Here is a 14,563-nt window from a genome sequence, read left to right as displayed (position 1 = left end):
GTTCCTACGGTTCGGACCAGTTCTATAGAACTGGTAGTAACTTGGTGGCCTGGGTTGCTGGAACCCTCAGCAACCCAGGCCTGCCACGCCCCCAAGCTGGTTCTCAAGACTGCCATCTTGTTTTTTGCTTGTGAATGCACACGGCGCCTCCCTAAGCGAACCAGCAGCAACAAAATCCAGAACCCACCTCTGATGTCTTCATAATTCCTTCTACCTGTTATTAGTTTACACAAGTCCATTTCTCTAGGTCAGTGTTTCCTAACCAGTGTGCCGTGGCACACTAGTGTGCTGCGAGACATGGTCAGGTGTGCCGCAAAGAAGGAAGCTCAGCTTCTGGTCTCGCAACTTTTTGCTGAGAGTGCAAAGTGGTGACTTGCTGCTGATTCGGGTTGGTTCTTTAGAACCGGTAGCAGAAATTTGCCACCGCTTGCTGAACCGGTAGCAATGACTGGCAAAACTCTGGTTACCGTGGCTTGCAAAAAAACCTCTCTGCGCATACACAAAGGCTTCTTCAGAGGGTTGTTTCTGCGAAGTGACATGCGGGCTCACGAAGCAAGCAAGTGCACGCACGCAAAACACGCACTTCTGTTGCAATGCGAACCGGTAGCGAAGGTAAGTAGAACCCACCCCTGACCTGCACATGTTCAGAAGTAAAATTTGAAACGAAACACATACATATTTTTTTCTTTATAACAGTGGTTCTCAACCTTTCTAGTGCCGCGACCCCTTAATACAGTTCCTCATTTTGCGGTGACCCCCAACCATAAGTCTTGCACCCATTCTCTCAATAGAGTTTTTAAGCAGATTGTCAGGAAGGTACCCTTCCCCCTGGAGTGTGGAGAGAATAGGGATTTTGAAGTTTCCTTCCCCTGCCACACCCGCAGAATCGGTAGCGAAATTTTTTGAATTTCACCCCTGGCCCCAATCTATAAATTTCCATGGAAATCTACATTTAGCTTATTTAATCTAGATCCAACCATTATTTTTCTAACAACAATGATGAAGCTTGGGATAGTAGTATCCCCCCAAAAAAATTAGCAACCCCATTGAATTGTTTCAAGTTTTCTACTACATTATTTGAAACTGAAGCTTTTATTGGCTATTTGTGTCATAAGCCCCTTCAAAGTATAGATGTATAATGTTCAACACCAAGTAGATAAAATATTAGCTGAGGACTACAAGCAATCTTGACGGCACTGCCTCAATATATATATGGCTCCTTGTCCCTTTCAGACACAACTAGTTCTGGCCTGCAGTATTTTTAAAACAACTTTGCTCAGCAGGGATGTTTACCCAACAAGGTGAGATTTTGTTTTTCGTGAAGTTGTTTAAGAGAGAAGGTTTTTAGAGTTGTTACAGGAGAGAGAAAGATTCTGAGAAAACAAAATGGCGACACTTGGCTGAGTGGCAATCCATTCGGCTTGAGTGAATAACGTCAACCAGACTGAGACAAAACCCAGACACTTCTATAGCAGAGAGTCATATATTCTGCGGTAGAGGAATTATTTCCCCATGAACAAAAACAACAAAGGTGACTCATACAATTGGAGTAAGGATTACGGCAGCCCTGCCCAACCCCCAAGGCTTCCCAAACAACCTTCAGCATTGATTCCTTGCAATTTCTACCTCTTCCCCCCTTCTCCCCAGAAAACTACTTTCTAAATACTTCTGATCCCTCATGGTTGTTGACATGGAAACTGATATTAAATCAAGTGGTGCGCTGAAGATCTTGGATCCATTCCTCAACGGCTCAGTGTGGGCACAGAACGACCTGAATGAGACCCAATGGCAAAAAAGGATGATTTCATAGTAGAGTGATGAACCTCACATACTACTCTCCACCACTGAAGGGACAAAAAGAGGTCCATCAAGTCACATTGACATATATGTCCATGGCCCCTCTCACTTTCTGTTTACAAAAAAATAAGGGTCTCAAAATCCAGATTATACTATCCCTAGAAACGTTATCATGGAACTGAATAAGGAAATGACATCCCATGAAGAGTAGGCTCTATGGAGATCCAGCAAAGCCTCTACACCTTGTCCCGTCTCCAGAGCAGATCACGCTGCCTCATCCGTTTAGAGAAGATCAATCTGGGACCACTCAGTCTTGCAAAGGCTGGACAAAGGTGGAAGGAAAGACACCTGTCCTTGTGCCGTCACCTTCAATGAATCCAACCTGGAAAGAAAAAACATCTAATGAGAACACAAAGCTACCAAGAAAGAGTAGCAACGCATTAGGCTCTGATCCCAGGTTCTTCCCACAGGAAAAACGACAAGAACTGGATGGGAAGCAACCCTGCTTCATTGGATCTGCAGTCTGCTCAATTCAGTAATGGGTTGCAGCCAGTATGGCTGGGATTATTTATTTTATTTATTGTATTTAATTTGACTTCTATGCTACCCAATCCCAAAGGACTCAGGGCGGCTTACAACAATATAAAATTACCATATAAAATTACAAACAATAATAAAAAAGAAGTCAAGAAAAATAACCCTAACCCTAACTCCAAATTCTAAAACCCTAATTAAAACTCATAGTAGAACAATGTAACAACACGCGTACGTACCATTCATACAGAATCATATTTGTAGAGGTGGTCAAGCTAGTTGTTAATTTAGGGCCCCCAGCCGTGCTGGCAGAGCCAGGTCTTCGTGGCCTTATGAAAAGCCAGCAGGATGGGAGCAGTACAGACATCTGGGGGGAGTTGTTGTTATTATTATTATTATTATTATTATTATTATTATTATTATTATTAATTAGATTTGTATGCCGCCCCTCTCCGCAGACTCCATAGATTCCATAGAGCCGGGGTGGCCACAAAGAAGGCCCTCCCCCGAGGTCCCACCACTCTACATTGGGATTGCATGCATCTTTGAGTCCCCAACACGTGCACACATGCGCTGACATGAGATTTGGCTCCTGCGAATGCACAGCAAGTGAAATCTCGCATGAGGATGCTCTTGTGTGTGAGATTTGGCTTATTTGGGGCAGTTTTTTGCTTCTGTGCATGTGCACAAGCAAAGAAATTGCAGAAAATAGGCGAAACCTTGTGTGCAAGAGCATCCTCATGTGAGATTTCGCTTGCTGTGCATGCGGAAAAATTGAATCTTGTGCCGAGGGGCACTTGCATGCACACTGGGTACACGCATCCCCGCAACGGTCCTGAAGAGCATACCAGTAGCGGCCGGTAAGTGGAACTCCCATCTGGCTCAATCCCTTTGTCAGCTTTAGAGGCAGTATTGGGTTTGTACCGGTATGGGCCACGCAATAACTCCAGTAGGGAAAATGGAGCTGCATGTGCAGTTCCAGCTAACTGGTGGGCAAGCACATGTGCCTGTGCAAGATTTGGCTTCTGCGCATGCAAGGATGCATGCATGAGATTTCGCTGATTTCCAGCGTTTTTTGCTTCTGTGCATGCGCAGAAGCCAAATCTCGCACAGGTGTATGCGCCCACCCGCCAGTCAGCTGGAGCTGCACATGCAGCTCCATTTTCCCTACTGAAGCTATAGAGCAGGCCAAAAATCGGCAAAATATCTCACGCACGAGTGTCCTTTACCAAAGACATCCCTCTTTTCAAAGGGGATTGTACATTTCACTTCTCAGTTGCTTGGGGAGGTTTTGTTTTGCCCTCTTGCTTCATGTATTATTGAGTCCTCACCTTTTCCAAGCTGGCACCTCCTAGTTACATTGGGAGTTCTAGTCCCAACACATCTGGAATACACCAAATTAGGAATGATGGATCAAAGGCTGATGAAACGTTTGAAGAGTGCAAAAGCTGGCAAGTTGTTTTCATTTGCCTACCAAGTAAAATAATAGCTCTGACACAGACCCCAAAATGAGAATTTCACAATCGGGAAAGTTGTCGGCCACTCTGGGTAAACCAAACAAGGAAGTCCACCTTACAGAAAAGCTAAAGCTATTTTTATTGCAACACAACCTTGCAAGTCTGATTTGTGCTCGGCCGCCTCAATCTTGTTATAATTTATTGAATTAGGAATGAGCCTCTCTTCTAAATGTTCTCTGGCTGTTCCGGACTCCAAACCCTCCCCCCAATTTCATCCCCTTTTGACTTAGCCCAATGCTTCTCAATTATTTTCTGCTACACCCCTCTCCCCTAGAAAGAAGTAAATATTCCCCCCCCCCCGCCCCGCCCAACACTCCACCAGGACAATTGTTTGCAATATTTGGCATGTTTCGCTGAAAAAAAAATCAAGTGCCTTATCAGTGTGATTAGGGTGTAATGTGTTTAAGGGACACCTTAATTTATTTGGCTTCATGGTGTCCACTGCAAATATTTTTTAGACACAGTAAACATAGCAGTCTTTCCTCGTCTCCCACCGTAGTCACAGTGAAGCCAAGCACTACAGATGCTTCATCATATTTCCTCATCTTAGCTTTCAGGAGACTTATGTTTGTCTCATTATTTCCATCTCTCTCCTTCTTTCTTTTCATCCCTGTTAAATATTTTTCCATGGTGTTTCTTAAGGGTTTGTTATCTGCACTTCATATTTTTGCTCTGTGCTGTATGCTATTGTTCAGTGCAAAAAATCCCTGCTCCCTGCAGCAAAAAAGAGCATGTTCCCCAGGGTCATGTGCCCCACTATTTGAGAAGCACTGACTTAGCCAAAAGCTTGTGCATATTTTCATGAAAGTCATTTTCCTTGCTCTTTCTGCACGTTGAAATTTTAGCTCTCGTTTCTCCTAAAATGGCTCTTGAAAGTTTACTAATCTAAAGATAAAATGCAATTCTGAGATATTAAGTCAAGGGCTGCATGTAAGAAGAAGATACATTTTGGAGGGTGGAGATGAACAAAAATCATAATCCAGACGAAAACGGGAGCGTCTTTTTCAGAAACGCTTCCCAAGATATTTCTCTTTTCTCCTTCTCTTCTGAAACTAAGAGGGAAGTTGTATTTCTACGCTACTCCGGGGAGGAAAATAAGCAATACTGACCCAATTTTGCTCGTCCTCTTCCCGCGTTACTACAATGACTTCGCCCTTGAAGAAAGTCAACTCGCGGGCCTTGTCCCCTTTGCAGTCAGCCAAAGCCTTGACTCGCTTTAACCGTCCTTTGGCCTGTGAAGGATAGAAGAGTCATTATCAGTTTTATGATAAAACTGCACATGCGCAGGAAGAAAAATCTTGCAAGAGGATGCAGGCAGGAGAGATTTCGGCAATTGCCCAAATCTCGCAGGCACGTGCTTCCCCTTGCTGTGCGTATTCGGGAGACGCAGAGCTGCACACATAATTCCATTTTCACTATTGATGCGCAGTGTGGCCCATGCCTGGTAGCAACCCGATACTGCCTCTTTGATAATCTTGGCTATAGGGACATTCATATACACTGCTCAAAAAAATAAAGGGAACACTCAAACAACACATCCTAGATCTGAATGAATGAAATATTCTCATTCAATACTTTGTTCTGTACCAAGTTGAATGTGCTGACAACAAAATGAAATTGATTGTCAATCAGTGTTGCTTCCTAAGTGGACAGTTTGATTTTACAGAAATTTGATTTACTTAGAGTTATATTCTGCTGTTTAAGTGTTCCCTTTATTTTTTTGAGCAGTATATTTTATACACATAGACATAAATGAACAGCTACAAGTTTAGCTGGAGGAGTCACTGCTTTAAAAATGGAAAACTGACACATCCACATATGTGTCATAATTGACAGGGCAGCCTTTCAGATCCTGGAACGGTAATACAAATGGGCATTCAAAAGCAATTGCTGTTGCTTGCCAACACAGTATTACTCTTTGCCCGTTATGGTCTACAAAACACATGGCAGATCCATCATTGCCTCTTGGCATGGATTCTTATTTTGAAACTCGGGAGGAGAATGCCAACTGTGTTTTCTCCCCTGGCTTTCTGAGATTGCTGCCATCAGCTCTAAGGTGGAAATGAATATACATCTATAACTGAGCCCAGACGGCTGCCCAGAGATACCATGTTAATGCTGGTGGAAAGAAGATGCAACCCCCCCCCCAAAAAAAAAAAACCCCTCCAGACTGCTCAAACTATTTTTAAAAAGCATGACCTCTTGCTGTCTCTACACAACTCACTGGAGCAAATCTCCTTGGTGTTGGCACAGGCAGAGGTGTTGGTCCTGGCATCACAGTTTTGCATAAAGACCCTTCTTCTGGGCAACAGGGGCTCTGCGGTGAAAGGGAGCTGTTGGAAAATTTACCCATTGAGCTGCTACTAATCCGTCGATAGGACCTGGTGCTCTCTGAGCTGTAGGAGAAAAAAAGCTGTCTCAGAAATCATTTTTTAATTTTCCTAATCACTTTTGAAGGAATACGCGATGATTTAATTTTAATTTACCAAAGACCTGAATAACGAAATAAGAATTGGGGCAGCAATAGATAAGGAGTTAACACTGAGGGGAAAGGATTAAATTAGATATTGGGTTAAGATGTTTATGTTTTATTATAGACAGAAAAAGGGAATATAAGGGAATAGATTTTATAACATTGCTATCTGTAGATGAAATATGTCTCATGTGTAGTTAATTTATTTAATTAATTTAGCATGGAAGAGGATAAAAAGTATATATTAAAGGCATTGTTAGGATTTTTTCTGAATGTTTAATGTAACAAAGAAATGTCATTTATTATTATTTTAGGCACTGATTCTGTGGTGTTTTTTTTACTGCTTATGTTGTTTTTACTGTATGTTGGAGGGGGGGAAAGAAAATTTTATACCCATAAATAAATCATTTTTTAAAAAATTTCACCATACGCTCCATCCATATATCAATATAAAATACCTTAAAATAATCAGTGGTACACATATACATACATTTTAAATCAAACAACCATAAATCAATATCCTGCTTTGCACCAATTTTCCATTCTATTTCTTCAGTCTGTCTTTTGCGCTCCCCACCTCTACCTTTCTCTCCTCTTCCTACTTTCTTACTCCTTGTCTCCTCCTTTTCTTTCCCTCCATCCATCTCTCTCTTTTCTGCTTTCTTGTGCTTCTTCTCCCTCCTCTCTTCTACTCTTTCCTCACTTCCTCCTTCCTCTTCCTCCTTCTTTTACCTTCTCTTGAGTGCTTCTCCTCCTTAACTCATATCATAATTGACAGACGGGAATTTTTTCCCCTCCACTTTTACTCTAATAGTGCCCCATCCTAAAATTATTATTATTTCTCTATATCGTCTCAGAAATCATTCTTGGCAGTGGGAAGTGTCTTCTTGTGGGACTGTCGAAAGAGATACCTGTTCGGCATGGAAAATAAAGACTTCCTGAGCTGGAATGGAAGACGTTCGAACCCTTCAAATTCAATGATCATCACAAAAATATTAGAATGTGTGGAATGGAAATAAAAGATAAAAGAGGAAACAGGGTTTTAAAAAATCTGGATGAGTTAGTACAACTGGTTGGAACACAAACGTAAAGCTAAGGAAAGTGTTACATATATAGACTATAAAGAGATATGTAGATAGATGGGAAGTGGAATGTGTAAAAATTAAGATGTGTGTTAACATAGATAAGTCAAAGGAACAAGAGTTATAGTGATACAAAAATGTATCGATACGGGAAACTGCTAAATGATTAACAACAAATTGTTATATGATTTGTTAGGCTATGTCATATAATGTTAATGTAATGTCTGTATGTGTATACTGCTCAAAAGAAATAAAGGGAACACTCAAAGAACACATCCTAGATATGAATGAATGAAATATTTTCATTGAATACTTTGTTATATACAAAGTTGAATGTGCACAACAGTGTGTGAAATTGATTGCCAATCAGTGTTGCTTCCTAAGTGGACAGTTTGATTTCACAGAGGTTTGATTTACTTGGAGTTATACTGTGTTGTTTAAGTAGTCCCTTTATTTTTTTGAACAGTGTATATATGTATATATGTACATTTTATATTTTCATGTTGTTGTTGTTTTTAAAACTATTCAATTAAAAAAAGACTTCCTGAGCTAATGGTCCATCTCACTTTCATAGCAAATCTAAAGGTTAAGATTCCCCTTCCATATATGTGCTACTTGTTACCAACTCTAGGAGGCAGTGCTCAACTCCATTTGTAAGCCAAAGAACCAGCACTGTTTGAAGACTTCTCCGTGGTCATGCAGCCAGCATGACTCAACCCCAAAGGTGCATGGAGTGCTGTTATTTTCCCACTAAAGTGGTCCCTATTTTTCTACTTGCATTCTTTTTGAACTGGTAGGTTGGCTGAGCTGGGACAAATAACAGGAGCTTACCCCATTATGCAATGCTAGGGATTCGAACTGCTTAACTGCCAACCTTCCGATCAACAAGCACAGCGTCTTAGGCCATTGAGCCATTTCTCGAGAGTGCTACAGTGGTGGGTTCCTCCACTAAGAAATGATAAATGATCTCTAAGATGCATTCCAATTCCAACCGTTCCATTCTCCAGTATTAATTTGGCCACGCACAATGACTGTTGGTGTAACGTTTTGCAGAAGCTAGCCCTCCCAGATAACCAAAGCAGCTAAACAGCCTGCCTCAGACTAGGATATCAGGAACCTTTGTCTTTAAGATAATTGAAGATGCATACTGCAGAGTTTCTTAGGAAAATATTTACTTCTTTTGTAGCAAATCTACACTAACTATTGTTAGTGTACAATATCTACACTGTAGCTATCTCTCTTGCAGTTACTATACAAAGTACAGTACTCATAATTCTCTATCTGCTATTCTCAGTTACAATATTCAACTACATATCTTCAGCCAGGGCCGCCGATAGGGCAGTATTACCAGTACTGGCGTCAGGGGCCCGGCCAAATTGAAAAATTAAGGGGGCCCGGCGATTGAAGAAGATCGGTAACCTCTGCAGTGGCATGCTAAGAAAGCTAATTGGATTCAGCTGCAAAATTGTTACAATTGGGACAGCACAGATCAGCAAAAATGCCTAGTTTTCTCTATTCTGCCTGAAGAGCTTCATAGCTGTTGAAGATGAAGTTTGGATCAGAGCTAATTTGGTATACATTTTGATTATGGTGTTAGATTTTTTTCGAAATTGTTCCCTTCTAAGCGTGAGGGAAAGATGTGTTGCTTTGGAGTTGACATGTTTTTTGGAGCCATCTCGCCATTTTAGATTTGAGAATCAAAAACACCATCCTGGATTCGAGAAGCAAGCATTGTGGGAAGTGGAATGATTTGAATATGCAAAGGAGAAGCTGGGTAATGCTACTATGGTCTTTTCAAAAAAACAAAACTACATCATATTTTGACACTTGTACAGAGAAGATCTGAAGCGGGAGTTGGTTATTTTACATTTTACCTTCTAAATTATACTAAATGCATACACAGTAATATCTCACCGTATGTTTAATAGATATGATAACATCCTAGGAAAAGAAGAAAAAAGAATAAAGAGAAAAAAGGTGTTGCTCCTAGAGCCACGGACATGCTATTTGTTAAGAGACATTATACATTACACATTGAAAAATTTAAATATATTAAGTTATGGAACTCAATAGCAGGTACATGTATGAGAAAAAAATCTTGGATTTTTTGCACATTTGCTTCATAATGTGGATTTAATGATACATGAGGGTATGTTCTTATTTATAAAGCAATTTTAAAATTTTGCAAACTTTGGAAAATGCTATAAGGAGATAGGTGGAGAGGTTAATGAGAAGAAGAGGGAAGGGTTTTTTGCTCTTCCCTCTTCTTTCTCTACTTTTTTCTTGCACTGTGCTTTTTACACCTATGGTGGAGTTTACGTATAGTTTTAAACATTATTGCGTATAATTTATCTTCTGGTTACCTGTTATTTATTGGTATTAATGTGAAAACAAATATTTTTCTAGTGTGATGCAGGAGTATTTTGTCTTTATCCTTTGTGCCATCTTATTGCTGCTTTTAATATTGTTGATGGTAAAATTAATAATATTTTGTTAATTTGGTGTATTTGCACTGTTCTGGTTATTTATTTATATGTATGTAATATGTTGATGTCACTTGAATATATTTTCTGCGTTATTAACATATTATTGATCTGTCAAACAAGTGTACCTTGTTGTAGTGGCAGGGTTTAAAATTTTTTTTTGAAAGGTAAATTTAATACATAATTGGTATGTTGCAAAATAAAGTAGTTTTAAAATGGTGGGGGGGGGGCAGACACTTCAGCTGTATGGGGCCCCAAAATTCCTGATGGCGGCCCTGTCTTCAGCCACCACAAGTTACACTAATTCACACGCCACACCTATGCAAAGGTGCATTATGTATATATATACAGTGGTACCTCTACTTACAAATTTAATTCATTCCCTGACCAGGTTCTTAAGTAAAAAAGTTTGTAAGAAGAAGCAATTTTTCCCATAGGAATCAATGTAAAAGTAAATAATGTATGTGATTGGGGAAACCACAGGGAGGGTGGAGGCCCTGTTTCCTCCCAGGAGATTCCTAGAGAGGCCCCACAGAGGCTTCTCCCTGCCTTTTTCGGCACTGTTTCCTCCCAGGAGATTCCTAGAGAGACCCCACAGAGGCTTCTCCCCACCTTTTCCGGCCCTGTTTCCTCCAAGGAGATTCCTAGAGAGGCCCCCACGGAGGTTTCTCCCTGTCTTTTCCGGTTACAGTTTCGGAAGCTTGGGTTTGTAAGTGGAAAATGGTTCTTGAGGAGAAGCAAAAAAAATCTTGAACACCTGGTTCTTATCTAGAAAAGTTCGTAAGTAGAGGTGTTCTTAGATAGAGGTTCTTCTGAATATACTTTTGTCAGCCAATCAAATTACATAAAATCTGCATATTCACCATGACTAAGTAGTTTTACATGGTTGAAGTCATTACAATTCTTCACTCTGCAATTTGGCATATTGCATCAGGTAGGCCACAAATCCTGACAATAACTGGGTTCTTCTGTGGAGTTAAGCTGGAGGGTTTAATCTCGTTTCATTGAACATTTAGACATAAACTCTGACTTCCAAGCCATGTTGTCTGAACACCAGGCAAAGTCAAAAGCAGAAGAGCCACATTTTGGCTTAGCATGTGGTACGAATCCTGCCAAAGCATGGTGACCTTGGAGGTAGAGATGCAACTGATGGGTGTGCGTAGCAGGGGAAGGATATTGCAAAATCTCCATGCCTACCCCACTCTGGTGCCAGCCAGAGGTGGTGTTTGCCGCTTTCCCGAACTACTCAAAATTTCCACTACCGGTTCTCCAGAACCTGCTGGATTTCACCCCTGCTGTAGAGTTTCCTATGCCTTTGCAAATATTTTAACAATATTACAGTAAGTTTATTTATTTGAGAAACTAAATACAGTGGTCCCTCGACTTGCGCGTTCTCGATTAGCGCGAAACGCTGCAACGCGGTTTTTCAAAAAATATTATTTAAAAAAATAAAATATTTAAAAAAAATTTTTTTTTTATAAAATATTAAAAAAAATATTTTTTTTTATTCTGTTCCCTGAATGGAGACCGCCGGCCGCTCAATCGGGCCGGCAGGGAACAGAATGGAGCCTTCCGCGGCGGGGCTGGGGGAGCCGAGCCCAGCCCCGTGACATTCGCTTTCCTGCCACCCGCAGCCGAGTGATCGTGGGCTCCTTCGCAACCTCAGAGAGCTTCCTGGTTTTCGTGAGCTTTCATGCCCAGGAAGCTCTCCGAGGTTGCGAAGGAGCCCAGGATCACTCGGCTGCAGGAAAGCGAATGTCACGGGGCTGGGCTCGGCTCCCCCAGCCCCGCCGCGGAAGGCTCCATTCTGTTCCCTGAATGGAGACCGCCGGCCGCTCAATCGGGCCGGCAGGGAACAGAATGGAGCGTTCCGCGGCGGGGCTGCTATGGGGGGGGAGACGAGCCCAGCCCCGTGACATTCGTTTTCCTGCCGCCGGCAGCCGAGTGATCCTGGGCTCCTTCGCAACCTCGGAGAGCTTCCTGGGCATGAAAGCTCACGAAAACCAGGAAGCTCTCTGAGGTTGCGAAGGAGCCCACGATCACTCGGCTGCAAGCGGGAGGAAGGCGAATCCCACGGGGCTGGGCTCGGTTATCCCCCCGGCTCCCCTCCTACCAGCCCCGCCGCGGAAGGCTCCATTCTGTTCCCTGAATGGAGACCGCGGGCCGCTCAATCGGGCCGGCAGGGAACAGAATGGAGCGTTCCGCGGCGGGGCTGGGGGAGCCGAGCCCAGCCCCGTGACATTCGCTTTCCTGCCACCCGATTGAGCGGCCGGCGGTCTCCATTCAGGGAACAGAATGGAGCCTTCCGCGGCGGGGCTGGTAGGAGGGGAGCCGAGGGGATAACCGAGCCCAGCCCCGTGGGATTCGCCTTCCTCCCGCTTGCAGCCGAGTGATCGTGGGCTCCTTCGCAACCTCAGAGAGCTTCCTGGTTTTCGTGAGCTTTCATGCCCAGGAAGCTCTCCGAGGTTGCGAAGGTTACATCTTCCGCTGCCAGCCAGGCCATGCTGGCGGCAGCGGAACAATCGCTGGCTGTCAACTTTTCTTTTTAAAACTGGGCAGGAGCTGACTTGCCTCCCCAGTGCTAAAAAGAAAAGTTGACAGCCAGCGCTGCGACTGACGGAATGCTGAGCCTCCCGTTCTCCCCCACCTTGCCCCTTCCGGTTTCGGCGTTCGGCAACGGAGTCCGGCGCTGGGGCCATGCGGGGCCGCTCATCCAGGGGGGCGTGGACTGGCAAGCGGCAAGTGATCTGGCGGGAAGACCAAGGGAAGGTTCCTTCAGCCGCCCAACACCTGATCCGCTCCGCAGCGCGGCAGCAGCGAGGAGCAGAAGATGGGGTTTCCCCTTTGCCTTTACCCCATCTTCGGCTCCTCGCTGCTTCCGCGCTGCGGAGCAGATCAGCTGTTGGGCGGCTGAAGGAATCTTCCCTTGGTCTTCCCCGCCGCCCACACGCAAACTCCACCATCTGCGCATGTGCGGCCATGAAAAAAATGGCGCACATGCGCAGATGGTGGTTTTACTTCCGCATCCAGTATAACGCGGAAATCGGTTAGCGCGGGAGGTCTTGGAACGTAACCCCCGCGCTAATCGAGAGATCACTGTACTGGTTGTCTCTCTTGATAGGGAAAACTATTATTGTGTCAATGGTCATGGAAAATGGATTCAAACATCTGAGCAACATGTCAAGCTCCACACTGGCCTGGATTCTCTACCAGCTGGATCCATATGATGTGTAAGCAAATCAACTATGCTACAGAAGGCTTAATGCGCCAGCGCCCTTCATGCGCCATGCTGGGAAAATGGCTGGGTCCCAAACAGAGAGAACTGAAAATTATGGTTTGCTTGCTCATAGTATCTATCTATCCACCCACCCACCCACCCACCTACCTACCTGTCATCTATCTCTATCTATATCTATATCTCTATATATCTATATCTATACATCTGCATCTATATTTATTTGTTTATTGATTGATTGATTCATTGATTCATTGATTGATTGGATTTTTATCCTATCCCTTTCCGAGGACTCAGGACAACTTACAACATGTGAAAAAATACAATTCAGAAATCCAATAAAACTAAAAACAAGCAGTCTAAAACCCCAATTTAATCTAAAAATAGTCATATTCAATCCACCAACATACTTCCCATCCAACATACATTCATTCATGGGTGGGGATGATGATTAGTGTCCCCAAGCCTTTTGGCACAGTACAATATTTAACATTGTATATTCAATAAACTCCAGTTGCCTGGCTCCTTACTTGCTAAGCCACCAATGATGGTTTACAAGCTGCAGTTGCCGGGTTCTTATGAGGCTAAACCATTAAATGGTTGAATGCCTTTGTCTTAATCAGAGATAACTGAAGGAACCCAAAGCCTCCTATAGATTTTAGTTGAAAACTGTACAAATAATGGAAACTGCTGATAATAATAGCAATAGCATTTACACTTATCTATAACTCCCATAACGCTTTACAGCACTCTGTGAGAGGTTTAGAGTCAGCATATAGGGTTCCTGCTTGGGCAGGGGGTTGAACTCGATGGCCGTCATGGTCCCTTTCAACTCTAACAATAAATAAATAAATATTGCCCCCAATAACCTGGGTCCTCATTTTACTGATCTCGGAAGGATGGAAGGCTGACTCAACCTTGAACCAGTCAGGAGCAAACTCCTGGCTGTGGGAAGAGTTAGCCTCGAATCCTGCATTCTCACCACTGCACCACCAGGGCTCAACTTACCAAGCTGCCCAACTTACGATGGATTGATTTTTATTTTATTCATGTGATCTATGAGGGTCGCCCAGAAAGTAATGCAACACGTTTTTTTTTCTCAGCCTACAGTAATGATACAAATGCGAAACTTTACATGTACATTATTTGAATTGTTGTGAGTGCGTGTGTAAATTTTGCATTTCTTCACACAGATAGTGTAGCTGCAGCAGTGTTTCAAAATGGTGTATGTAAGTGATGTATGTTACAAGCAGCGTGTCTTCACTGAATTTCTCACCAAGGAGAAAGAAACTGTTCACCAACGTTTGTGTACAGCTATTAAAGGATGACATTTTGAGGATGACGAAGAGGTGATTCGCACACTGCAGAAATGGCTTCATGACCAGAACAAGGAGTGGTACCAACAGGACATACACGCCCTTGTGTCTCGCTGGAGGAAGGCC

At 43.0% G+C, this 14,563-nt stretch overlaps 1 protein-coding gene across 7 annotated transcripts in view; it reads right to left on the bottom strand.

The window, feature by feature from the left end:
• Positions 1-1,469: 1,469 nt before the first annotated feature.
• ASAP3 (ArfGAP with SH3 domain, ankyrin repeat and PH domain 3) overlaps positions 1,470-14,563 on the bottom strand; it is a 175,046-nt gene continuing 161,952 nt past the window's right edge. For 3 of the 7 annotated variants that reach the window (XM_070764519.1, XM_070764520.1, XM_070764518.1), the window contains exons 24-26: positions 6,073-6,244; positions 4,958-5,080; positions 1,470-2,179 (exon numbers count right to left, since the gene is read on the bottom strand). In XM_070764519.1, coding sequence (XP_070620620.1) covers positions 2,105-2,179; positions 4,958-5,080; positions 6,073-6,244 — 370 coding nt within the window. In that variant the 3' untranslated portion in view covers positions 1,470-2,104. Of the gene's footprint in view, positions 2,180-3,662; positions 3,802-4,957; positions 5,081-6,072; positions 6,245-14,563 lie in introns of all 7 variants that reach the window. The other 4 variants (XR_011560334.1, XR_011560333.1, XM_070764522.1 and 1 more) reach the window with 2 other exon arrangements.

Source organism: Erythrolamprus reginae, chromosome 11 (genome assembly GCF_031021105.1).
Source record: "Erythrolamprus reginae isolate rEryReg1 chromosome 11, rEryReg1.hap1, whole genome shotgun sequence".
In the NCBI taxonomy this organism is placed as follows: Eukaryota; Metazoa; Chordata; class Lepidosauria; order Squamata; family Dipsadidae; genus Erythrolamprus; species Erythrolamprus reginae.
This window is presented reverse-complemented; position numbering and strand designations above follow the sequence as displayed.